Source organism: Bombina bombina, chromosome 8 (assembly GCF_027579735.1).
Source record: "Bombina bombina isolate aBomBom1 chromosome 8, aBomBom1.pri, whole genome shotgun sequence".
Taxonomy (NCBI): domain Eukaryota; kingdom Metazoa; phylum Chordata; class Amphibia; order Anura; family Bombinatoridae; genus Bombina; species Bombina bombina.
Genome location: NC_069506.1, coordinates 304,059,973 through 304,086,605, shown reverse-complemented (window position 1 = coordinate 304,086,605; position 26,633 = coordinate 304,059,973). Strand labels below are relative to the sequence as shown.

Genomic DNA, 26,633 nt, shown 5'->3' with positions numbered 1-26,633 from the left:
TATTTCTCTGTATAGTTGCTATTGTTTAAAGTCCATTGCTAATATGAGAAATGTTTAAACATTTTTGTTAAATATGATTCTTATTTAGATGTACCTCTCTTTCAATTGTATGTTGCCTGATCCTTTTTGTCTTAATAAAAAAATTATGTTTTAAAAAAAAAAAAAAAAAAGAAAACCAGGTATGCTGGGCCGGAATAGTACCTGTTAGAAGTTTGATAAATGGCAAAAGTTGTCAGATAGTGCCACATTTGTATTCGGAACATCAGTAATGACGTAAGCATCGATCTGTGTTGGATTGAGACCGGTGGATCGTATGTTACGTCACAAATTTCAAATTTTTCCTAGTCTGTAGGCTTTGATAAATGGGTTGAATCAAGCTCGCCACAATTATGCTGCGGAATTCCAGCGTATTTGCAGTTGACGGCTTGATAAATATCCCTCTTAATGTTTAAATAAGCATGTTCAGTTTATACCAGACTTGTGTAGAAATTGTGCTGCTTTTTCAAAACTTTAAATGTACAGAATATTGGCCCCTGTTATCGGTTATTGGCCTGAAAGGCGGCCAATAATGAGTATCGGCCCTGAAAAAATTATATTGGTTTGTCCCTAGTGTTAGATAATAAACATTGACATAATATTGAGTAATTTACATGTCAATGTATTCACCAGAAAATGCTGTATGTCCACAGAAACCACTGGTCTTAAAGGACCAATCAATGCAATAGAATTGCACAATTAAGTGGATAATAAAAAGACAATGCATTAACACCTACTCTGAATTTCAAATAAGCAGAATATTTTTTTCTGACAAATTTATTTTTTCTTCCATTTTCCGGCCCCCTGTATCATGTGACCGGCATCGACTAATCACAGACTAGTATACGTAGTGTAGGAAACTAAGACTGAAAACTTACAATTTATCATTTGAAAATGTGAAGAAGTTCTGAAACAGTAAACTGGATTTATTACATATCATTTGTCATTTACCTGGATTTATTACATATCATTTGTCATTTACCTGGATTTATTACATATAATTTGTCATTTACCTGGATTTATCACACATCATTTGTCATTTACCTGGATTTATCACACATCATTTGTCATTTACCTGGATTTATCACACATCATTTGTCATTTACCTGGATTTATCACACATCATTTGTCATTTGCCTGGATTTATTACATATCATTTGTCATTTACCTGGATTTATTACATATCATTTGTCATTTACCTGGATTTATTACACATCATTTGTCATTTACCTGGATTTATTACACATCATTTGTCATTTACCTGGATTTATCACACATCATTTGTCATTTATCTGGATTTATCACACATCATTTTTCATTTACCTGGATTTATTACATATCATTTGTCATTTAACTGGATTTATTATATATCATTTGTCATTTACCTGGATTTATTACATATCATTTGTCATTTAACTGGATTTATTACATATCATTTGTCATTTAACTGGATTTATTACATATCATTTGTCATTTACCTGGATTTATAACATATCATTTGTCATTTACCTGGAATTATTACATATCATTTGTCATTTAACTGTATTTATTACATATCATTTGTCATTTACCTGGATTTATCACACATCATTTGTCATTTACCTGGATTTATTACATATCATTTGTCATTTAACTGGATTTATTACATATCATTTGTCATTTACCTGGATTTATCACACATCATTTGTCATTTACCTGGATTTATTACATATCATTTGTCATTTAACTGGATTTATTACATATCATTTGTCATTTAACTGGATTTATTACATATAATTTGTCATTGAAGCTTTTGATATGAGAGGTAATATGAGATGTAATAAATCCAGTTAAGATATAGATAATTGAATTACAAAAGTAAAAAAAAAGTGATCCTCAAGTACCACCAAGCAGGAGGATGATCTTAAACTTGCTCTTTCACAAGCAATCCTCTTTTTTTAATTTGTTTTATTTATTTATTCAGGGAATCAGTTGTTACAAAGTCTAATATACTATATACTCTAAATTACTATAGTAAAGACATTTTGAGAATGCAAAAGAATTCCCATTTTTTGTGATTTTTCAAAAATTTTAAATTCAAGAAGAACAAGAACACACAAAACAAAATCTAAAACAGAAATCCTCTTCTTTTAAAGCAGTGTTTCCAAATGCAGTCCTCAAGTTCCTCAAACAGGCCTGCTTTTCATTATAGCTGAACTACAGCACTGGTGATGGGTGACAGAAGGTTAGTAACTATGGTTACTTCACCTGTGCTCTAGTTTAGCTATAATGAAAACCTGGCCTGTTCGGGGTACGTGAGAGGACTGTGTTTGAGAAACACTGTTTTAAAGTCTACCGTTTTAAAATTATACTTGAAACACATATAAAATTGCTTACTCAGTGGTACTTTACCCCCAATGCCTACATAACATCTATTAATGTGAGGCAGCACAACACTTAGTATGCACCTTTATTACTGTACAATCTTCCCTCTAGTTTTCCCTTAAAGTGAATGTAAATGTTGATGATAAAGTGCCAGGTTTTAAAAATTAATTTAAAAACAGGGGCACTTTAATTCATCAAAATTTAAATTTTTACCTTTTAAAAATGACAGCCGCTGCAGCTTCCCCCAGTTGTCGCAAGCCATTTCTGACGTCAGAAATGATGGCTCGGTCATCCTCCAATCATGGCTTCCCCTCCGGGGGGGGGAATCAGTGTCTAAATCAACGCTGTGATTGGATGAAGCCGGATTCCTCATTTTAGACCCAGGAAGAGGCTTTGCGACGGGCGGAGGAAGCTGGAGCGTCTGTCAAGATTAAAAGGTAAGTTTTTTTTCACAACAAGAGTGAAATGTAAATTTTGATGAATTAAAGTGCCCCTGTTTTTAATCAAATTTTAAAAAACGGGCAATTTATCATCAAAATTTACATTCACTTTTAATATCTGTCCCAGAACATACCACTTACCAAAGTGAATTGAGTTGTGCCACTAGGCTGAGGAACCACAATTTAATACATGCAATGTGACAATACGGTTAGAGGAGTGTATATAGGGTTGTGTACTTTACCTGTTTTTATTTTCCTACTTAATAATACCTAACATTCAATTTACCGAGTTAATCCTTTGTATCAAAATGTAACTTGTAGTGTATAAACAGCCTTATTATGTTCCCCTGCACTGCTCAGCAAGGCCCAGGTTGCTTAGATCGCCATCTTACTGTGCCTTCTATCCTCTCTAAAACGTTTAACACTCGGCTAGATTACGAGTTGTGCATTAGGACCTCTTAACGCTGCTTTTTTACCCTAACGCTGCTTTTTTATGCCCGCTGGTATTATGAGTCTTGAAGGTTTAGGTGTACTGCACACTTCTTTGGCCTTACTGCAAAACGACACGTAAACTTAGTAAAGACTTTTTTCTATGGGACTTCCATAGCGCTGATATTACGAGTCTGTCCTGGGAGGTCCAAAAAGTGAGCGGTACACCCTCTCCTGTCAAGAGTCCTATCGCATTTAAAAGTCAGTAGTTAAGAGTTTTATGATACAACGCCGTGGCATAAAACTCAGAACTAAAGTTCTAAAAAGTACACTAACACCCATAAACTACCTATTAACCCCTAAAATAAAAATTTTAATCCCTAATCTGCCGCTCCGGACACCGCCGCCACCTACATTATATTTATGAACCCCTAATCTGCTGCCCCCAACATTATATTTATTAACCCCTAATCTGCCGCCCCCAATGTTGCCGCCACCTACCTACACTTATTAACCCCTAATCTGCCGGCCCCAACGTTGCCGCCACTATAATAAATATATTAACCCCTAAACCGCAGCACTCCCGCCTCACAAACATCAGTTAAATATTATTAACCCCTAATCTGCCGTCCCCAACATCGCCGCCACCTACCTACATTTATTAACCCCTAATCTGCCGCCCCCAACATTGCAGCCACTATATTAAAGTTATTAACCCCTAAACCTAACACCTACTAACTTAAAGGGACACTCAGGTTAAATTAAATTTTCAAGATTCAGATACAGCATGTAATTTTAAACAACTTTCCAATTTACTTCTATTAAAAAAAATGTGCAGTCTTTTATATTTACAATTTTTGAATCACCAGATCCTACTGAGCATGTGGAAGAATTCACAGACTATACGTATATGCATTTGTGATTGGCTGATTGCTATCACATGGTACAAGGGGAGTGGAAATACACATAACTTTGAAATTTGTTATAAAAAAATCTACTACTCATTTGAAGTTCATACTAAGTGCTATTGCATTGTCTTGTTATCTTGCATTTGTTGATTTTGCAAATCTAATGTGTTGACTGGTCCTTTAAATATAAATTTAAATAAATCTAAATAAATATTCCTAACATTAACTAAATAATTCCTAATTATTAATCATACTTATTAACCCCTAATCTGCCGCCCTCGACATCGCCGACACCTGCATTATATTATTAACCCCTAATCTGCCGCTCCGAAAACCGCCGCAACCTACATTAGAGTTATGAACCCCTAATCTGCTGCCCCCAACATCGCCGACACCTACATTATATTTATTAACCCTAATCTTCCACCCCCAATGTCGCCGCAACCTACCTACATTTATTAACCCCTAATCTGCCGCCCCTAACGTCGCAGCCACTATATTAAAGTTATTAACCCCTAAACCTAAGTCTAACCCTAAACCTAACACCCACTAACTTAAATATAATTTAAATAAATCTAAATAAATATTCCTAACATTAACTAAATAATTCCTATTTAAAACTAAATACTTACCTATAAAATAAACCCTAAGCTAGCTACAATATAACTAATAGTTTATTTTTATTTTACAGGCAAGTTTGTATTTATTTTAACTAGGTAGAATAGTTAGTAAATAGTTATTAACTATTTAATAACTACCTAGCTAAAATAAATACAAAAGTACCTGTAAAATAAAACCTAACCTAAGTTACACTAACACCTAACACTACACTATAATTAAATAAATTAACTAAATTAAATACAATTACCTAAAATAAATTAAATTAGCTAAAGTACAAACATTTTTTGGAACAGCCAATAGAATGCCAGCTCAATCCTATTGGCTGATTGGATCAGCCATTAGGATTGAAATTCAATCCTATTAGCTGATTGCATCAGCCAATAGGATTTTTTCTACCTTAATTCCGATTGGCTGATTTCTAGCAGTCAATTGGAATCTAAGGGACGCCATCTTGGATGACGTCACTTAAAGGTACCTTCATTCTGTTTTAGTCGTCGCCAGAAGAGGATGCTCCGTGTCGGATGTCTTGAAGATGGACCCGTTCCGCGCCGGATGGATGAAGACTTCTGCCCGTCTGGAGGACCACTTCTATCCGGTTTGGATGAAGACTTCTGCCCGTCTGGAGGACCACTTCGCCCGGCTTGGATGAAGACGTCTTCCGGTAAGTCGATCTTCAGGGGGTTAGTGTTAGTTTTTTTAAGGGTATATTGGGTGGGTTTTATTTTTTAGATTAGGGTTTGGGCGGCAAAAGAGCTAACTGCCCTTTTAAGGGCAATGCCCATCCAAATGCTCTTTTCAGGGCAATGGGGAGCTTAGGTTTTTTTAGATAGTATTTTTTTTTTTTTTTTTTTTTTTACAGGTAAAAGAGCTGATTACTTTGTGGCAATGCCCTGCAAAAAGGCCCTTTTAAGGGCTATTGGTAGTTTAGTTTAGGCTAGGGTTTTTTTTTTATTTTGGGGAGGGGGCTTTTAATTAATTTAATAGGGCTATTGGATTAGGTGTAATTAGTTTAAATTTCTGTTATTTGTTTATTATTTTCTGTAATTTAGTGTCTTTATTTTTTTGTACTTTAGCTAATTTAATTTAGGTAATTGTATTTAATTTAGTTAATTTATTTAATTATAGTGTAGTGTTAGGTGTTAGTGTAACTTAGGTTAGGTTTTATTTTACAGGTCAGTTTGTATTTATTTTAGCTAGGTAGTTATTAAATAGTTAATAACTATTTAATAACTATTCTACCTAGTTAAAATAAATACAAACTTACCTGTAAAATAAAAATAAATCCTAAGATAGATACAATGTAACTATTAGTTATATTGTAGCTAGCTTAGGGTTTAATTTACAGGTAAGTATTTAGTTTTAAATGGGAATAATTTAGTTAATGATAGTAATATTTATTTAGATTTATTTAAATTATATTTAAGTTAGTGGGTGTTAGGTTTAGGGTTAGACTTAGGTTTAGGGGTTAATAACTTTAATATAGTGGCGGCGACGTTGGGGGCGGCAGATTAGGGGTTAATAAATGTAGGTAGGTTCGGCGACATTGGGGGCGGAAGATTAGGGGTTAATAAATATAATGTAGGTGTCGGCGATGTTGGGGGCAGCAGATTAGGGGTTCATAACTCTAATGTAGGTGGCGGCAGGTGTCCGGAGCGGCAGATTAGGGGTTAATAATATAATGCAGGTGTCGGCAATGTCGGGGGCGGCAGATTAGGGGTTAATAAGTGTAAGATTAGGGGTGTTTAGACTCGGGGTTCGTGTTAGGGTGTTAGGTGTAGACATAAATTTTATTTCCCCATAGGAATCAATGGGGCTGCGTTAGGGAGTTTTACACTGCTTTTTGGCAGGTGTTAGACTTCTTTTAAGCCGGCTCTCCCCGTTGATTCCTATGGGGAAATCGTGCACAAGCACGTTACACCAGCTCACCGCTGAATTAAGCAGCGCTGGTATAGGAGTGCGGTAATGAGCAAAATTTTGCTCATAGTTCACTTCTTGTCTTTTAACTACGGGTTTTTGAAAACTCGTAATACCAGCGCTGCATGTAAGTGAGCGGTGAAGGAAAACTGCTTGTTAGCACAGCATAGCCTCTAACGCAAAACTCGTAATCAAGGTGACTATTTGTTTTTGATCTAACTGTATCCTGTATTATTGAGTTCTACTGCTGCAAGTATGAATTAAGTAATATTCCATCAATGGTAATGATTTAATACAATGGGATATTACAAAAGATAAAAAAGGTGTTCCTTGCTATGTACAAAAAAAATGTTTTTTAGATCACTAAACATTCTTTAACAATGGATCACTGAAAAGCATGACATAGAATTACTTATGAGGCATACGTATAAACAAAACAATACTATATGCACTCAAGCTAGATTAGAAATTAACAAGAGATTGAAGGGTGCACAGAAAGGTTTGTAAATGGAAGATATGACTGGGTCCTTGTAGAATTAGCCAACAATAAAATTAATGGTTATTACATTTGGTAAATAAATGAACAGATTTATTTCCCATGTATAAAACAAAGACATATTTTACCAAATATGGGGTACAATGTTGCATAAAAAAACAAAACATTCTGACATCTTAAGGTGAGAAATTTGTTTATAACTGAAAGGGCACACATAAACCAACCCTTATACAGAAGTGATGCTTACATGTGCCAGACGTGTGCATACCAAGAAGCAATTACTTCTATACGTTACAAATATATTGTAAATATATATGTATCTACAAGTCATGTAATTAAATGTGTGATCACAATCATAAAAGAAAAAATTACAGACTGCAGATTTCATAAAAAGGACAGAAACATTGAAATTAAACTTTCTTGATTCAGATAGAGCATGCAATTTAGAAAGCTAAACAAAACAAACGGATAGATTACGAGTTTTGCGTTAAGCTGAAAAAGCAGCGTTAACAGGTCCCAACGCTGATTTTTCACTACCGCTGGTATTACGAGTCTTGCAGGTTTAGGGGCATCGCACACTTCTTTGGCCTTACCGCAAATCAACTACGTAAACTTTGTAAACCCTTTTTTCTATGGGACTTCCATAGCACTGATATTACGAGATTGCCCTGGGAGGCCAAAAAGTGAGCGGTACACCCTCTACCTCCAAGATTCCTAATGCATTCTAAAGTCAGTAGTTGAGTTTTATGGAACAACGCCGTAGAATAAAACTCATAACTAAAGTGCTAAAAAGCACACTAACACCCATAAACTACCTATTAACCCCTAAACCGAGGCCCTCCCGCATTGCAAACACTATAATAACATTTTTAACCCCTAATCTGCCGCTCCGGACCTCGCCGCCACTAGAATAAACATATTAACACCTAAACTGCAGCACTCCCGTCTCGCAAACACTAGTTAAATATTATTAACCCCTAATCTGCTGCCCCTAACATCGCCACCACCTACATTACACTTATTAACCCCTAATCTGCCGTCCCCAATGTCGCCGCCACTATATTAAATGTATTAACCCCTAAATCTAAGTCTAACCCTAAACCTAACACCTCCTAACTTAAATATAATTTAAATAAATCTAAAGAAAATTACTATAATTAACTAAATTATTCCTATTCAAAACTAAATACTTACCTATAAAATAAACCCTAAGCTAGCTACAATATAACTAATAGTTACATTGTAGCTATCTCAGGGTTTATTTTTATTTTACAGGCAAGTTTGTATTTATTTTAACTAGGTAGAATAGTTACTAAATAGTTATTAACTATTTAATAACTACCTAGCTAAAATAAATACAAATTGACCTGTAAAATAAAACCTAAACTAAGTTACAATAACACCTAACACTACACTACAATTAAATAAATTAACTAAATTAAATACAATTAAATTAGCTAAATCACAAAAAAAAACAATAAATTACAAAAAATAAAAAACAAATTACAGATCTTTAAACTAATTACACCTAATCTAATAGCCCTATCAAAATAAAAAAAGCCCCCCCAAAATAAAAAAAACCCTTAGCCTAAACTAAACTATCAATAGCCCTTAAAAGGGCCTTTTGCGGGGCATTGCCCCAAAATAATCAGCTCTTTTACCTGTAAAAAAAACAAAAAAACAACCCCCTCCCCAACAGTAAAACCCACCACCCAAACAACCAACCCCCCAAATAAAAGCCTAACTAAAAAAACCTAAGCTCACCATTGCTCTGAAAAGGGCATTTGGATGGGCATTGCCCTTAAATGGGCATTTAGCTCTATTGCAGGCACAAAGCCCTAACCTAAAAAATAAATACACCCTTAAACAAAATCCTAACACTAACCCCCGAAAATGTACTTACCGGGAGAAGTCTTCATCCAAGCGGCAAGATGTCCTCAAGGAAGCCGGCAGAAGTGGTCCTCCAGACGAGCAGAAGTGGTCCTCCAGACGGGCAGAAGTCTTCATCCAGATGAATCTTCTATCTTCATCCTTCCGACGCGGAGCGGGGCTCCATCTTCAAGACATCCGGCGCAGAGCATCCTCTTCAAACGACGGCTTCTTCGGAATGAATATCACTTTAAGTGACGTCATCCAAGATGGCGTCCCTTAGATTCCGATTGGCTGATAGAATTCTATCAGCCAATCGGAATTAAGGTAGAAAAAATCCTATTGGCTGATCCAATCAGCCAATAGGATTGATCTTGCATTCTATTGGCTATTCCAATCAGCCAATAGAATGCAAGCTCAATCCTATTGGCTGATTGGATCAGCCAATGAAATGAAAGCTCAATCCTATTGGCTGATTGCAACAGCCAATAGGATTTTTTCAACCTTAATTCCGATTGGTTGATAGAATTCTATCAGCCAATCGGAATCTAAGAGACGCCATCTTGGATGATGTCATTTAAAGGAACATTCATTGTTCAAGAAGACGTTGAACGAAGAGGATGTTCCGTGTGGGATGTCTTGAAGATGGAGCCATTCCGTGCCGGATGGATGAAGATAGAAGATGCTGTCTCGGTGAAGACTTCTGCGGGCTTGAATGAAGACTTCGACCGCTTGGATGAAGACTTCTGCTGGCTTCGATGAGGACCTCTCCCGGCTACTTTGAGGATGGATGTCGGCTCTTCAAAACTGTAAGTGGATCTTCAGGTGTTAGCGTTAGGTTTTTGTTAAGGGTTTATTGGGTGGGTTTTAGTTTTAGATTAGGGTTTGGGCTGCAATAGAACTAAATGCCCTTTTAAGGGCAATGCCCATCCAAATGCCCTTTTCAGGGCAATGGGGAGCTTAGGTTTTTTGAGTTAGGTTATTATTTGGGGGGGTTGGTTGTGTGGGTGGTGGGTTTTAGTGTTGGGGGGATATTTGTATTTTTTATTTACAGGTAAAAGAGCTGATTTCTTTGGGGCAATGCCCCGCAAAAGGCATTTTTAAGGGCTATTGGTAGTTTATAGGTTAGGTTTTTTTTATTTATTTTGGGGGGGGGGGTTCATAGGGCTTTTGGATTAGGTGTAATTCGTTTAAATCTTTGAAAATTTATTTTTTATTTTGTGTAACTTAGTGTTTATTTTTTTTGTAACTTAGTGTTTGTTATTTTTTGTAACTTAGTTGCAAGTTTTTTTTAACTTTGTAATTTTTAATTGTAAATTATTTGAGTAGGGTTAGGTGTTTAAATATATAATATAGTTGGGGGGGCGGAGCCAACTGTCTAACCATCCGGACGCACATTGCAAGAGCTCCGGCTCTGAAGCCTGATATTTGGAATAAAACTATGACTTAATATGCGAGTTTACAATATTATTGGAGAACCCATCCTATAGCCTATTACCATCCCAGAATGGGCATCTGCACACCTTATTCAAGCCTAATATAGGCTTTACAACGTAACCATAAAGGCACAGCAGTGTAAGGATTGGAGCCGGCAGCAGTAATACCCACGGACCATAATACCTGCATAGCGATTCATTATATGTACCCAACCCACTGAACTAAAGCACCGGAGCAGTGTTAACAGTTATACCAGCTGTATTATTGATCTCCATGAACAACAAGATGGCGGCTGCTAAAGACTGGGAGCTGATAGCCCGGGGCTTTATTGAGTCTACCTTCTGGCTTTTAGAGACACAACTGCTCAAGCTCTTTCCCACTAACGGATGCAGCCTATCTACTCAGACGGTACAGGAACAGGCACTGTGTAATGTGGGAGACGATGTGTTGCTTTCATCTACCGACACAGAAAGTGCTGGGGCGGAGGCCCCACTCCAAATTGCGATGTCATGCCCACAACTTCAAACCCATATCTGGGGGAGAGCAGATCAGCATACACCCTACCTCTCATTTGCCTCCGAAATTCCCTGCTTATTAGGGGCTGGCTGTAGCCCTAGATTGGCATAGGTACCTTACCTTTTTGGACGATCCTCAGCAGCAGAATGCATGCACCTCTAGAGAGGCTTTGTGTGAATGCCAGTGCATCTGTAGTAGCGAAGTGGGCTCTTTCCTAGCCGCACACTTGGATCTGTTACCTAGCCGCACACGCGGTTCTGCTTTCCTAACAGAATAATTGGATCAGTTTGAAAAGTCAGCCAGGAGAGATTGCCCTGGTTTGCCGTCTGTTGTGGGGTGAAAAGTCTACTTTACGGTAACATTGCATCACTTCATTGTCCCCTATCCAGCTTCAAAGACAATAGTGAGCCAATGTGTTTTGTGATCTATTACAGATTTACCCTTACCTCTATGATAGTATTGACTTGATGCTTCAGATTCTGTCTCCCTTGGGCTATTTAACCCTACCTTACTTACATTGTTCAGCTGGTTTGTTTTCCCACCAGATGCCTTGTGCTCCCACTGTTATTCCTATTATTGTTGCTAATTCAAGTTCTTAGTTAGCATACATATGTTTACATTCCCTTTGTTCCAGTTGTGAGCTCTAATTTTATAAAAACCTGTTTTCGCTCTTTTTTTTAAAAAATTATTCAAGGGTTCTACATAACTGCACGTTCAAACTATAGCACCTTCACATTTATGACTTTAAAGGCTAGGTTAACTATGCCATTCTTTGTATGGTCAAATGAATGTTCACACTGCACTAGCTTCCTAAATGTATAATTAACTGTTTGTTTTACAGACTAGCAGCTGCATAATAACCGCCCTTATCCTGTGCTGATGTACCCTCTTAGCTTTACTACATCTTATAATTCACCCTGTTAGTATGATGAAACGCTCAGGCCGCCTATTACCAGATAACCATAAGCTGCTATTACATCCCTCCTTAATATTATTTCTGGCTTTCCTATGCTAAATAGGGTTCACTGAGTTGTATCCTTTGACATGGTTGACTAGTATATATATCTTTTAGGTGTTCTCCTGTCGGCGGGTATAGGGCCCGTACCCGGGTGGCGGGATGCATACCTATCTTTTTTTTTTTTTTTTCTATTACGCCATAATAAACTCCATTACCTCAGAAGTAACCTTAGCCTCAAGATTTACCTAGGGGTTCTAATAGATACTAATTTCCTGAGTTGCTATGTAGGTGCATGGTTGTATTTTCCTCTCTGCTATGTTCTGAAAGTTTACGTGCAGTGATGTCTGATGTTATATGTTTAATATTAAGTTTGTTTGCTACTTGCATGTTTTTGAGCTACCTCGGAACTATCATATTATATCAAGACCGTGAGACTGTTATTATTATTTACTGTGCCCATCTACATAATAACAGATAGTAGTCCTCTTGTCAACCACTAAGCATTCTAGGAGATAACTAGAGCAGTGCTTGACAAATCTGTTTACAAATTAGGCGCCAGTAAGAATATTTAGGAGCCAGACATATTTTTAGAAGCCAGACAGTGGGATTTGTATATATATATATATATATATATATATATATATATATATATATATATATATATGGAGAATAACCAAAAAAGTTAGGAGCCAGGGTTAAAATTCTAGGAGCCATTGGGTCCCAGGCTCCTGGGTTTGTCGAGCCCTGAACTAGAGGGAGTTACCTTTGATGCAGAGAGGTGTTAAGGCACATTAGATCCTACGGTCAAAACTAGCATAAATGTCCAACGCACTCTGACAGCACACACCTTGGTAACTACATATCTGTAGCCAGTCTCAAGATTTATGGGGATATCCCTTTTGTCAAACAGATGTTTTATCATTCTAAAAGTTTCCTTTGTCCCAATGCATCTTGATTGAAGGTTTTCTGTGAAAAATTAATTAAGTTAACTATATACATACATAACCCTAGCTTTTTCTAATAACCATAGAAGTTACAGTGGTCAATATATAGAGCATTATTGATATGTCTTGCTTACTATATTTAAACTACCACCTCCCCCCCCATAATAAGGAGCCCCCTATTTTAGGAGGATTAATTAGGCGGTTTATCTTGCCCATACTGCACCTTAACTACTGTTTTCAACTACTTCCTAAGTACTTACTCCCACATAAAATCATAGTGATGAATCTATATGCCCTATCTAGATCAGCCGGACTGATCATTATTACCTGCCAACTAAACATCCAATCTTAAAATGGCTCTTAGTTGCCTCTATTGAGGTGTTAGTTCCAATGCTTCACTATAGATTCTATTCATCAATAAGGAAGTCTCTAATTTAATTTGTAGCTTAATGTAATTTTAGTATAACAGTTAGGGTAGATTAATTAGTAGTTTCATATAGTTTAATATAATTTTAGTATACTAGTTAGGGTAGGTTAATTATTAGTTTACTATAGTTTAATGTAATTTTAGTATGGAAAGTAAGAAATTTATTATAAGATAGGGATGAGTTAATATTTAATATAAGGTTAGCGGGTTGTTAGGTTTAGGGGTTAATAGGTTAATTTAGTTTATGGCGATGTGGGGGGCTGGCGGTTTAGGGGTTAATAACTTTATTTAGTTGCGGTGGGTTCCGGAAGCGGCTGGATAGGGGTTAATAACATAATGTAGGTGGCGGCGGTGTAGGGGGCGGCAGATTAGGGGTTAAGAACATAATGTAGGTGGCGGTGGAGTCCGGGAGCGGCGGGATAGGGGTTAATAAGTTTATTAGAGTTGCGACATTTAGTGACAGGGTACAAATAAAGCTGGGGAAAAGCCGAATAGCAGCGAGATTGATGACTGTTAGTTAACAACAGTCCGCTGCTCATCGCCCATACTTGGTGCGCTGCTTTTTGACAGCTTTTTTGTTAAATATGGAGAGCGTATTCAGGTCCGCGGCAACAATGTTAGGCGATCTCAGGCGAGCGTATTGGCGCCGTTGAATGCAGCACAGTTGACGGCTTGATAAGCAGGCCTCTAGGTCCATTCAAGCTTCTATTACAAAAATTCTACAGGTCACTCTGTCCTCCACCTGGAGGGAAACTCATATCAAACTTCTCTATAAGACATACTTTAACCCGGAAAAAGGCTCCAGGTGTGGTAACATGGAATTTAATAAGTGTCCAAAATGCGCAGCTGATCTTTAACATATGTTGTAGAACTGTCCTAGAATAAGTCAATTCTGGATGAAATTAGAACATTGGTTAAACAATTCGCTGATGGTCTCCCCTCTGGCACTATCATGGGTTTATATTGTTTTTCTAGGGAAGGACAGGGAAGAACCACCATTACATGATAAATTAATTAGCATGATTATTCTTGCAGCTAGATTATTCATTTTCAAAAAATGGAAAAAATGAATGTAATCCCAAGTATCATAGATGTCAAAAATTGTTTGAAAAAACAATGCATACTAGAGTTTATAATTTTTTTTATTTATTTTTTTCTCACTCTTCCTTGTCCCCCCCCCCCCCTTTTCTTCTTCTTCTGGTTTTCTTTTGAGAGAAAAAAAATGGCTAAATTAACAAATAGAGTTTGAGGTACGCATTAAGATACATGAGTCTTGTTTTCCTTAGTTTTATTGGAGGTTGTCTGAATAGAGAAATATGTTCTCTGTGATTTAGCAGCTTGTCTAATGCCCTATAAAATGGGAAATGTTTGTGATGTACCATTTATTATCCTGCCCTGCGTGGCAGAAAATTTTGTGCATTCCGATGTTCCTTCTTTATATTATTCTGTACCCTCTATTGGATATAAATAAAAGGTAAAATAAATAAATAAATACATAAAAAGATTTCATGCATCTCCCTCTAATTATGGGTGCTGCCATGTTGGAACTTAGGTTGCACTGCGGGTATCTGAAGGAGGCTTACTTTACATGTGCAAACACATCAGCACTGGAATGCAATAAAAGGTCAATTTCAATATGGCAGCATCCAAAATTAGCAGGAGGCGGGGAATAACCTCAATACTACGCATATAAAAACGTATTTAGTGTTTAATGTCCACTTTGAGAGTTGACAATACATTTGACGGAACAGTACACCTCATAACAATATCATAAAGACAACATTTTTTTTCCCTATTCAGTGTATTAAAGAACCATAAAAACAACTAGAAAAATGAATAAATAAAAAAAAGACAGAAAGAAAAAACAAAGGAAATAAATATACAAGGGTATAAAGAAGAAAAAAAGAACAAACGAAAGATTGAAAGATAGATGACAGATAGACAAACAGATTCTGACAGGTAACTAAAGTTGTAACACTACATACAGTAGCAGTCATCCTCACTGGCTGACAGATACATCTCCCACATGTATACTAGATGACAAGTAATGCTAAATAAAAAAACAAAACAAGAAAAACACGTTCACTTAGCACAGGACCAACAGTTCTTCAAAAAATATAACCTTGAATATTTTAATATACAGTGCTTCAGATGCAACTATCAGATATGTCTAAATATTGAAAATCCACATCCAAAAAACATTATCCAAAATCAGACAAAATTTGACTTACCTATGGAAGACGATTGTGGACTGATCAGCAGATCCTCCTGCACTTGTTCACTTCCAGGGACTGTCTGCTGGTCACTTATTGAGCTCTGAGATGCACTTACAGGCTGTGAAACCTCCTCGTGAACTTCCTCATCGCTTAACCTTTCCACTTTGACTCGGACATCATCCTCCATTACTAAAGGAGAATTGACCTTAGTGCTTTCACAGGCAACATAATCCGTTACCCTCCGACCAACTTCAGAAGGTCCAGGAAGTTCTAATGTTCTAGACTCTATCTGCTTCACCTTGTCAGACTGTAACCTTCGGTCTATGCCGAAAGGAAAAGTCCAAGGGAAAGCATGTGAAGAGTCCACTGGCTGATTACGTGCCTCGGTATAAGAAGGTGTAGGGTTTAGTACCTGTGGAGAATTTGTCTGTGTGCTGCATTTCAAAGGACTCTCTGGTGACATTACAATATAGCTTTTGCGTTTACGACGGGACTCTCGGCAAATGGGTATGGTCCTCTCTACAACACTGCATTCCGAAGACACTGGAGAAAGACTGCCGTCACGGAAATTATTGCAGTTGCTCTGGTTTTCCTGTCCAGTGTCCAACACCTTTTCCTGCTGGGTGTTCCATAAGATGCTAGACTTCATGAATTCAGAGCATGTGCTCGCTACACTGAACATCTGCATGTAACTTGCAGCAGCTAAAACATCAATAATGTTTTCCGTATTTATGGACAGGGTTGCAGTGTAGGCATATTCCAAGAGAGGGATAAATCCTGTGACAGTCACATGATGCAAATCCAGAACACACTGTGTATTCTCTTCTGCTTGACCCACTAACTTGGTGCGGAAAAATTCACTACAGGCTGCCAGGACTACTTTATGTGCACGGAAGATCTTGTCCTGGACTCGTATGGTAATGTCGCAGAAATGGCCATCATTGCGCAACATATTCAGTTTCCCCAGCATCTCCTGGCTGTGAGCCGGCGAATTGTGCGTAAATGTCTTAACACCCATTCTCAGTTTATTGGGAAGTTACTTGAAGGATGCAATGACGAAGCTCTAAATCTGAAATATAAAAATTACATTGTAAATTCTTGATTATCTGTATATTTTTATAATAAAATCATAAAAGGCTGATCATTCTTTACAGAGCAATATAGATAATATATGCACTATTTGGAGTGACAAGGTTATGCACTGGTCGCAGAGGGGGGCAGGGGGGAGGAGCCCAGCTAAGTAATAAGTTAGGTTTTGTCTTTATTTAACACTGAGAGGACAAGAAAGCTTTTTACCCTAACTGGTCAACTAAAGTAATATGTTTCCACCTTGTATATATGCGAGTGTGTGTATATGTTTATATTTGTATTCAATAGCAAAAAAAACAACAACTTGTTAATGCCAGTTAAAGTTCCCAATCAATCATTAGAAAACATTTAAATTTAAAGATTAACCCCCCCAATAAAATAACATATTGAATAATTATAAAACTAAATTCAGTGGGGTGGGTGGGGGGATTCATTTTTAAATCCCCATGCTTTTTAATGTGTGAATGGGAATATATGCTGTCAAAAAAAAAATATATATTTTTATTTTTTTTTGTCATTGAATTTCTTTGCCTTTTACTGTAGGTGGATGTACACATGATGAGAATGTGTGAGTGTATAAGTGAAGTATGATTGTGTGTGTAGGTCTGTAGGGGGTTCAGTATCTACTTCCCATATCATTTGGAAGCAAAGGAGAATTAGATACTGAACCCCTTACAGACCTGTGCTGCCGAGAAGAGGTATCTGTATTGTGTGGTTCACAGAGAGACTAAGGAAGGCAGCAATCTTCACTAGAGGGGAGTGTATTTTTTTAGCCTATATTGTTATCTGCAGTGTATCTGTAATATTGTATTTCTACAGTATTTTGTGCTCTTTGCCTTATCTTTGACTTTGTGTGTAGTCTGTCTTTCACGTACATAAACAAGCATTCATCTCCTTTTTAGGCTACATCACCACACATGTCAATATCTGCTACTACTATGCCCACAATCCTCTGCTGACAAATGCTGCTACTGTGCAGGTCTTAAAATACTTTTAAACTTTTATATCCCAAAAATCAATGCAGCTTTTCTCAATAAAAATAAAAAAGAAAAGAAAGAAAAAACACATTGACAATAAAATCTTTTTGTATGTCAAATTTCAAAAAAATCGGAGCAATAAATTTCATAGCTTTGGCTGATAATTTTCAATGTTAAGAGACAGACAAAAGCACCTTTTCTCAACATTTATGAACTATAAATATTATCAATTTACTTCAAATAAATTTGTTTACACTATCCAAAATTAAAAGCATCTGAAAACAGGGTTTAACCCCTCCGAGACAGTCAGCGTACCCTGAGTTAAGCAGAAATTGCACAGTTTTGTGGTTGTTGGTGAGGCCTGAGCGCCTACAGCTCCAGTAGCTCTATTCTTGCGGAAAGGGGTTACACTGAGCACTCTGATAAAAAGTAACAATATCTGTACTATTATGCAGAGAGATCAAAATTATACACACACACATATGGCCAGGAGTGATATTCCCTCTAGTAATTGAATGATGTTGTGGACGAGGCAAAGAGCACCACAGCAAAGCTGTTAAGAGTCACTCCCCTACCTATAATCCCCAGTCATTTGACCGAAGGGAAATGGAAAAAAGAATAACACAAAGCTGTAGAGGTGCCTGAGGTTTAGTAAAAAAAAACTGTCTTAATAAAGGGTGGGGTCGTGGACTCTCCATATCCGGAAAGAAAGAAATTTATCAGGTAAGCATACATTTTGTTTTCTTTCCAAAGATATGGAGAGTCCATGACGTCATTCAATTACAAGGGGGAACCAATACCCAAGCTAGAGGACACAGACTGAACAGGGAGGGAGAACAAAACAGGCAGACCTAAACAGAATGCACCACCCCTTGAAGAACCTTTCACCAAAAAGAGGCCTCAGCCAAGGCAAAAGTATCAAATTTTTCAAATTTGGAAAAAGTATGCAGAGAGGACCAAGTTGCAGCCTTGCAAATCTGTTCCACAGAAGCTTCATTTTTGAAAGCCCAAGAAGAGGAGACAGCCCTAGTGGAATGAGCTGTAATTCCGTCGGGAGGCTGCTGTTAAGCAGTCTCATAAGCAAAACGAATCATACTTCTCAACTAGAAGGAAAGAGAAGTAGAAGTAGCCTTCTGACCCTTACGCTTTCCTGAGAAACAAACAAACATGGCAGAAGACTGGCGAAAATCCTTAGTCGTCTGTAGGTAAATTTTAGAGCACGCACAACATCCAAGTTGTGCAACAGACGTTCTTTATAAGGAGGAGGATTGGGACAGAGAGAAGAAACAACAATTTCCTGATTAATATTTCTATCTGAAACTACTTTAGGAAGAAACCCCAATTTTGTTCGAAGAACCGCCTTATCCGCATGAAAGATAAGGAAAGGCGAATCACACTGCAAAGCCGAAAGTTCCGAAATTCTCAGAGCAGAAAAGATAGCAATAAGAAACAAAACCTTCCAAGATAGCAACTTAATATCTATAGAATGCATTGGCTCAAATGGAGCTTGCTTCAAAACTTTAAGAACAAGATTAAGGCTCCAAGGAGGAGCAACAGGTTTAAACACAGGACTGATTCTGAACAGGGCCTGACAAAAAGATTGAACATCTGGCACATTCGCCAGACGCTTGTGTAACAAAATAGATAATGCAGAAATCTGACCTTTCAGAGAACTGACTGACAACCCTTTCTCCAGACCTTCCTGGAGAAAAGACAATATTCTAGGAATCCTGACCCTACTCCAAGAGTAGCCCTTAGATTCACACCAATAAAGTTATTTACGCCATACCTTGTGGTAAATTTTTAGAGTAACAGGCTTGCGAGCCTGGATCATGGTCTTAATGACCAACTCAGAAAATCCACGCTTAGACAGAACTAAATGTTCAATCTCCAAGCAGTCAGCTTCAGATAAACAAGATTTGGATGGAGGAATGGACCCTGAGTTAGAATTTCCTTCCTCGGAGGCAACCTCCAAGGCGGTCAAGATGACATCTTCACTAGGTCTGCATACCAGATCCTGTGAGGCCATGCAGGAGCTATTAGAACTACTGATGCTCTCTCTTGTTTGATACGAACAATAACTTGTGGAAGTAGCGCAAACGAAGGAAACAGGTATGCTAGAACGAAATCCCAAGGAACCGCCAGAGCATCTATCAGAGTGGCCAGAGGATCTCTTGAACCGTACCTTGATCTACTCACCCGGAGGCAATGGAAGAAGACCCAAAGGCCTCTTATAACTCAGTGAAGAGTAAGAGCTACATCTAGATATACTAGAAACAGCTTACACGTACACCAGCAAGGTGTCAAGAGCTGCAACAGGTTTCAAACTGCAAACCTTCCGCATGCTATACAGCTATCCTCTACAAGCCGTTGGATCAAGCCTAAAAGGACAAATCCAGAGGCCTAAAAAATGAAGGCCAAACCGCTCAATAGCGGTAAGGGGCATTAAGCCCTCCCACCCTCCACCACATGGGGGAGGAAACTCTAAGTTCTGATTAAATCAGATGTCAGAGTGACGCAGCAGAAAAACTTCCCTGCCCGGTCATCTTTGACTGAAGGCTATAAGGACTGAAACAATCCTTCCCACCTCACGGACCCACAGGTTCTCTTGAATGCTTAGTGAAACATGAAAAAAACAATGATTAACCTGACCACTCAGCGCTTCTACCGAATCAGCCGAGCAGAACAGTGCCACATGTCTGAACAGCCGCAAAACCGATCAAACCAGACAGGACCAGCCTGCACCTAGGGTCCCAACCGGCAAGTTGCAGAAATTCTCCTTCATAGGGGAAAAAACTGAAAACATACAAAGAGTATCAATCCCAGAAGGTTCCCGAAGGAAACAAAAACAAATAAAAGACATCCCATCAGATATAAATAAAATATAAGGCAACCCGGAGGTTAACCCCTAAAAAGACACAGGCCTACCCACAGGACCAGCCAAACGGAGCCCTATCACACCAAACTGGGAAAGATCTCAAACAAATGACAATCAGGAGATTACTTAATCTCCACATGTCTAATGAGGTGCACCATTCGAATTATCAGACTGAAAATCCCCGTATCTGGTAACGATAGGGTCATTCAATAACTGAAAAACATTTCTGAGCAACATGCAAAGGCGCAGAATCCTGTAACAGAAGGCACAACACTCAGGGACAGATACCACTGCGGGAAACTGTAGAGGCCCTCCCCAAGGCGGAAGGCCGGGACGATAGGTCACAAGTACATTCTCAAATAAACGTCTGGACTTTGCAGATGAACAATCGCCAACATTATGTGGAATCGAAAACGTGCTGCAACCTCCGGGGGAAACACGCCACCCCGCATGGAGGAACCATAAACTGGGTTACCAGCATGTGCAGAAGTATGATTTGGTAGGGAGCTCGCCTCTCTGAAGACAGGACCCCCAGAGGCGGATGGCTAAGCAGTCCCTTTATTCCCCCGAGCCAGAGGAACTAGGCGCTCTGAAATGGCATACGGAACAAAACTGGTTGACAGGCGTCAACAAGGCCACTCTGGATTCATCACCAGACACAGAATCTGAAATCAAAATAGTCTCAGTATCAGGATATTTAAATATGGACTAAATTAGTGAAAACTAAAACAGCACCTGATACCCCCAATGGCTGGGGCACTCACCACCTCTTATGACCAGACCCCTGCGAACCAGAAAATTTCCTTTGCCACCCGGTCGGGAATGTGGAAATGGAACAACAGAACGTAGCCACGCCCGAACACAAGGTGAACCGTATAGCCCAAACAAGCGTGCCGAATCAAAAGGATGCGTCACTTCCAATGGCCTCAATGTTCCAACCATGAGCTCAGTAAACATCGCACATAAGCAGATTGAATAACATAACAAACATGATTACAAACCCCCCCTGTTCAATAACCCCCCTCAGGAGATATTAACCCTCGATTCCAAGATACTAAAAGAAACTCACTGAGACCCTAATGTATAAGTTAGACCCGCAAGGTGGTAGCCTCTCGGGAAACATTCACATTACAGTACATTGCAAATAATGTAAAATGAAACGATCTTACCGGAATCTACGGCGTGGAACAGGAACACGGCCCTTCAAGTGTGACGGATAGTAGCATCGCCTCCGCCATGGACTTGAGAGAAGAAAGCAGGCAGTGAAGGGAGGTTCAACAACGCTGATTGCTTGAGGAGCTGTTAACATGAGTCGGGATGGTTTCACAGGAAGAAACTTCCTGCATCTTCAAACTAACTTTTATCCAAGCCTCACTGAGAGACTGACAAGACTACTTAAAACTCCTGTCCCATGCAGAAGAGTACTACCCTCCATAAGAGACAAAAACAAAAATGAAAAATTCTGACACTTCTCTGCCATCCTCCTGGGACGAAAGGCAAAGAATGACTGGGGGATGAGGGGAGTGGGAGGAGTATTTAAGCCTTTGGCTGGGTTGTCTTTGCCTCCTCCTGGTGGCCAGGGCCTTATTTCCCAAAAGTAATGAATGCAGCTGTGGACTCTTTCCATTTAAGAAGAAAATTATCCCAAAGAGGAAAAACAAAAAAAGATTAACCCATAGTCTCAACATACATAATGTGCCTGCCCACTGCCAAAGAAAATCCTGTATAAAGGATTTTAAAAATGTCCCATCTACTATATATGACATATTCTTCTGAAGTGCAAGTCTCCAAGACCTAGAAGACAAAAGCACTTACCTGCAGTCTAGCTGTCCGGCAGGAAGACAGCTCACAAGGCGTGAAAGGACACAGAGACCTGTAGAAAAAGAAAGAACAGAGTAACCAACTCTGGCTTTCTGTACCATGGGCAGCAATGTGTTAGGAAACAAAGCAAGCACTACCTCACAACTTCCTAACTGCTTAAAAGCCACCACTACTCTACTGTAGAGATAGACGTGGACTCAGCTAATCCCAAATCCTTCTTTGCAGGGAAAAGTACCAGAAAAAGGAATTAATTTCTTCAGACACCAAACTTCACCTCCTCCATTGACAGAGGCAAAGACAATCACTGGGGATTATGGGTAGGGGAGTGACACTTAACAGCTTTGCTGTGGTGCTCTTTGCCTCCTCCTGCTGGCCAGGAGTGATATTCTCACTAGTAATTGAATGATGTTGTGGACTCTCCATATCTTAGGAAAGAAATTAGGACATTTTTTAACTAGTTCTTGACTAGTTTCCTCAGACAATTAAGGCTTTTTCCTATATCAAGCATTGTGTGGACCAGTACATTTTCCTGACTGATTAACCATACTTATAGTTTCCATACTGCCTTAAAAATAGCAGCCACAAGGTTTACCCCTTAAGTGCCCATCACACTAATGAAGTAGATGCTTTCTTACCTGTAGTCTCAGTTATGTAATGGTTTTGCTCTGTCATTGTCTGCTCTTTAGCTTTGTGAAAATATGTACACACAGAGGGTTCTCCAAAGGACCTATTTAGCGGGTGAACCACCCTGCTGATTTTACTGACCACCGGGCTAAAATTTCAGCCAATACTAGGCTAAAATGACAAATGTTGAATTTTTATTGGACAAAACAGAATTTATGCTTACCTGATAAATTACTTTCTCCAACGGTGTGTCCGGTCCACGGCGTCATCCATAACTTGTGGGAATATTCTCCTCCCCAACAGGAAATGGCAAAGAGCACAGCAAAAGCTGTCCATATAGTCCCTCCCAGGCTCCGCCCCCCCCAGTCATTCGACCGACGGACAAGAGAAAAAAAGGAGAAACTATAGGGTGCCGTGGTGACTGTAGTTAAAGAAAGAAATTTAGCAAACCTGATTAAAAAACCAGGGCGGGCCGTGGACCGGACACACCGTTGGAGAAAGTAATTTATCAGGTAAGCATAAATTCTGTTTTCTCCAACATTGGTGTGTCCGGTCCACGGCGTTATCCATAACTTGTGGGAACCAATACCAAAGCTTTAGGACACGGATGAAGGGAGGGAGCCAATCAGGTTACCTAAACAGAAGGCACCACGGCTTGCAAAACCTTTCTCCCAAAAATAGCCTCCGAAGAAGCAAAAGTATCAAATTTGTAGAATTTGGCAAAAGTGTGCAGAGAAGACTAAGTCGCTGCCTTACATATCTGATCAACAGAAGCCTCGTTCTTGAAGGCCCATGAGGAAGCCACAGCCCTAGTAGAGTGAGCTGTGATTCGTTCAGGAGGCTGCCGTCCGGCAGTCTCGTAAGCCAATTAGATGATGCTTTTCAGCCAAAAGGAAAGAGAGGTAGCAGTAGCTTTTTGACCTCTCCTCTTGCCAGAATAAACGACAAACAGTGAAGACGTTTGTCTGAAATCCTTTGTTGCTTCTAAATAGAACTTTAAAGCACGGACTACATCTAAATTGTGTAACAAACGTTCCTTCTTTGAAACTGGATTCGGGCACAAAGAAGGCACAACTATTTCCTGGTTAATATTTTTGTTGGAAACAACTTTTGGAAGGAAACCAGGTTTAGTACGCAAAACAACCTTATCTGAATGGAACACCAGATAGAGTGGATTACACTGCAGAGCAGATAATTCAGAAACTCTTCTAGCAGAAGAAATAGCAACCAAAAACAGAACTTTCCAAGATAACAACTTGATATCTATGGAATGCAAGGGTTCAAACGGAACCACTTGAAGAACTTAAAGAACTAAATTTAGACTCCAAGGAGGAGTCAAAGGTCTGTAAACAGGTTTGATCCTGACTAAAGCCTGTACAAAAGCTTGAACATCTGGCACAGCCGCCAGTCGTTTGTGTAACAAGACAGATAGAGCAGAAATCTGTCCTTTTAGAGAACTCGCTGACAATCCCTTATCCAAACCTTCTTGTAGAAAGGAAAGGATCCTGGGAATTTTAATCTTACTCGATGAGAATCCCTTGGATTCACACCAACAGATATATCTTTTCCATATTTTATGGTAAATCTTTCTAGTCACAGGTTTTCTGGCTTGTACCAGAGTATCTATCACTGAATCCGAAAACCCACGCTTAGATAAAATCAAGCGTTCAATTTCCAAGCAGTCAGCTGGAGAGAAACTAGGTTTGGATGTTCGAATGGACCTTGTACTAGAAGATCCTGTCTCAAAGGTAGCTTCCATGGTGGAGCCGATGACATATTCACCAGGTCTGCATACCAAGTCCTGCGTGGCCACGCAGGAGCTATTAAAATCACTGAGGCCTTCTCCTGTTTGATCCTGGCTACCAGCCTGGGAATGAGAGGGAACGGTGGAAACGCATAAGCTAGGTTGAAGGCCCAAGGCGCCACTAATGCATCCACTAGAGTCGCCTTGGGATCCCTGGATCTGGACCCGTAGCAAGGAACCTTGAAGTTCTGACGAGACGCCATCAGATCCATGTCTGGAATGCCCCATAATTGGGTCAACTGGGCAAACACCTCCGGGTGAAGTTCCCACTCCCCCGGATGGAAAGTCTGATGACTGAGATAATCCGCCTCCCAGTTGTCTACTCCTGGGATGTGGATCGCAGATAGGTGGCAGGAGTGATCCTCCGCCCATTTGATGATTTTGGACACCTCTCTCATCGCCAGAGAACTCCTTGTTCCCCCCTGATGGTTGATGTAAGCAACAGTCGTCATGTTGTCTGATTGGAATCTTATGAATCTGGCCTTTGCTAGTTGAGGCCAAGCCTGGAGAGCATTGAATATCGCTCTCAGTTCCAGAATGTTTATCGGGAGAAGGGACTCTTCCCGAGACCATAGGCCCTGAGCTTTCAGGGAGTCCCAGACCGCGCCCCAGCCTAATAGACTGGCGTCGGTCGTGACGATGACCCACTCTGGTCTGCGGAAGCTCATTCCCTGGGACAGGTGATCCTGGGTCAGCCACCAACGGAGTGAGTCTCTGGTCTTCTGATCTACTTGAATCACTGGGGACAAGTCTGTATAGTCCCCATTCCACTGTTTGAGCATGCACAGTTGTAATGGTCTTAGATGAATTCGAGCAAAAGGAACTATGTCCATTGCTGCAACCATCAACCCTACTACTTCCATGCACTGAGCTATGGAAGGCCGTAGAATAGAGTGAAGAACATCTGTCAGGAAAATCTTCATTTCTAAAGAATCTATTATTGTCCCCAAGAAGGGGACTCTTGTCGACGGAGACAGGGAACTTTTTTCTATGTTCACCTTCCACCCGTGAGATCTGAGAAAGGCTAGAACAATGTCTGTGTGAGCCTTTGCTTTGGAAAGAGACGACGCTTGAATTAGGATGTCGTCCAAGAAAGGTGCCACTGCAATGCCCCTTGGTCTTAGAACCGCTAGAAGGGACCCGAGCACCTTTGTGAAAATCCTTGGAGCAGTGGCTAGCCCGAATGGGAGAGCCACGAACTGGTAATGTTTGTCCAGAAAGGCGAACCTTAGGAACTGATGATGATCTTTGTGGATAGGAATATGTAGATACGCATCCTTTAAATCCGCAGTAGTCATAAATTGACCCTCCTGGATTGTAGGTAAAATCGTTCGAATAGTTTCCATTTTGAACGATGGCACTCTGAGAAATTTGTTTAGAATTTTTAAATCCAGAATTGGTCTGAAAGTTCCATCTTTTTTGGGAACTACAAACAGATTTGAGTAAAACCCCAGACCTTGTTCCACAGTTGGAACTGGGTGTATCACTCCCATTTTTAACAGGTTTTCTACACAATGTAAGAATGCCTGTCTCTTTATTTGGTTTGAAGATAAGCGAGACATGTGGAACCTTCCCCTTGAGGGTAGTTCCTTGAATTCTAGAAGATAACCCTGAGAGACTATTTCTAGTGCCCAGGGATCCTGAACATCTCTTGCCCAAGTCAGAGCAAAGAGAGAGAGTCTGCCCCCTACTAGATCCGGTCCCGGATCGGGGGCTACCCCTTCATGCTGTCTTGGTAGCAGCAGCAGGTTTCTTGGCCTGCTTACCCTTGTTCCAGCCTTGCATCGGTTTCCAAGCTGGTTTAGTCTGGGAAGCGTTACCCTCTTGTCTAGAGGTTGCAGAGTTGGAGGCCGGTCCGTTCCTGA

At 39.5% G+C, this 26,633-nt stretch overlaps 1 protein-coding gene across 1 annotated transcript in view; it reads right to left on the bottom strand.

The window, feature by feature from the left end:
- The window catches only part of ZBTB44 (zinc finger and BTB domain containing 44), a 278,080-nt gene that overhangs the window by 143,755 nt on the left and 107,692 nt on the right, over positions 1-26,633 (bottom strand). Inside the window, exon 2 of the mRNA XM_053691161.1 lies at positions 15,591-16,644. Coding sequence (XP_053547136.1) covers positions 15,591-16,593 — 1,003 coding nt within the window. The 5' untranslated portion in view covers positions 16,594-16,644. The remainder of the gene's footprint in view (positions 1-15,590; positions 16,645-26,633) is intronic.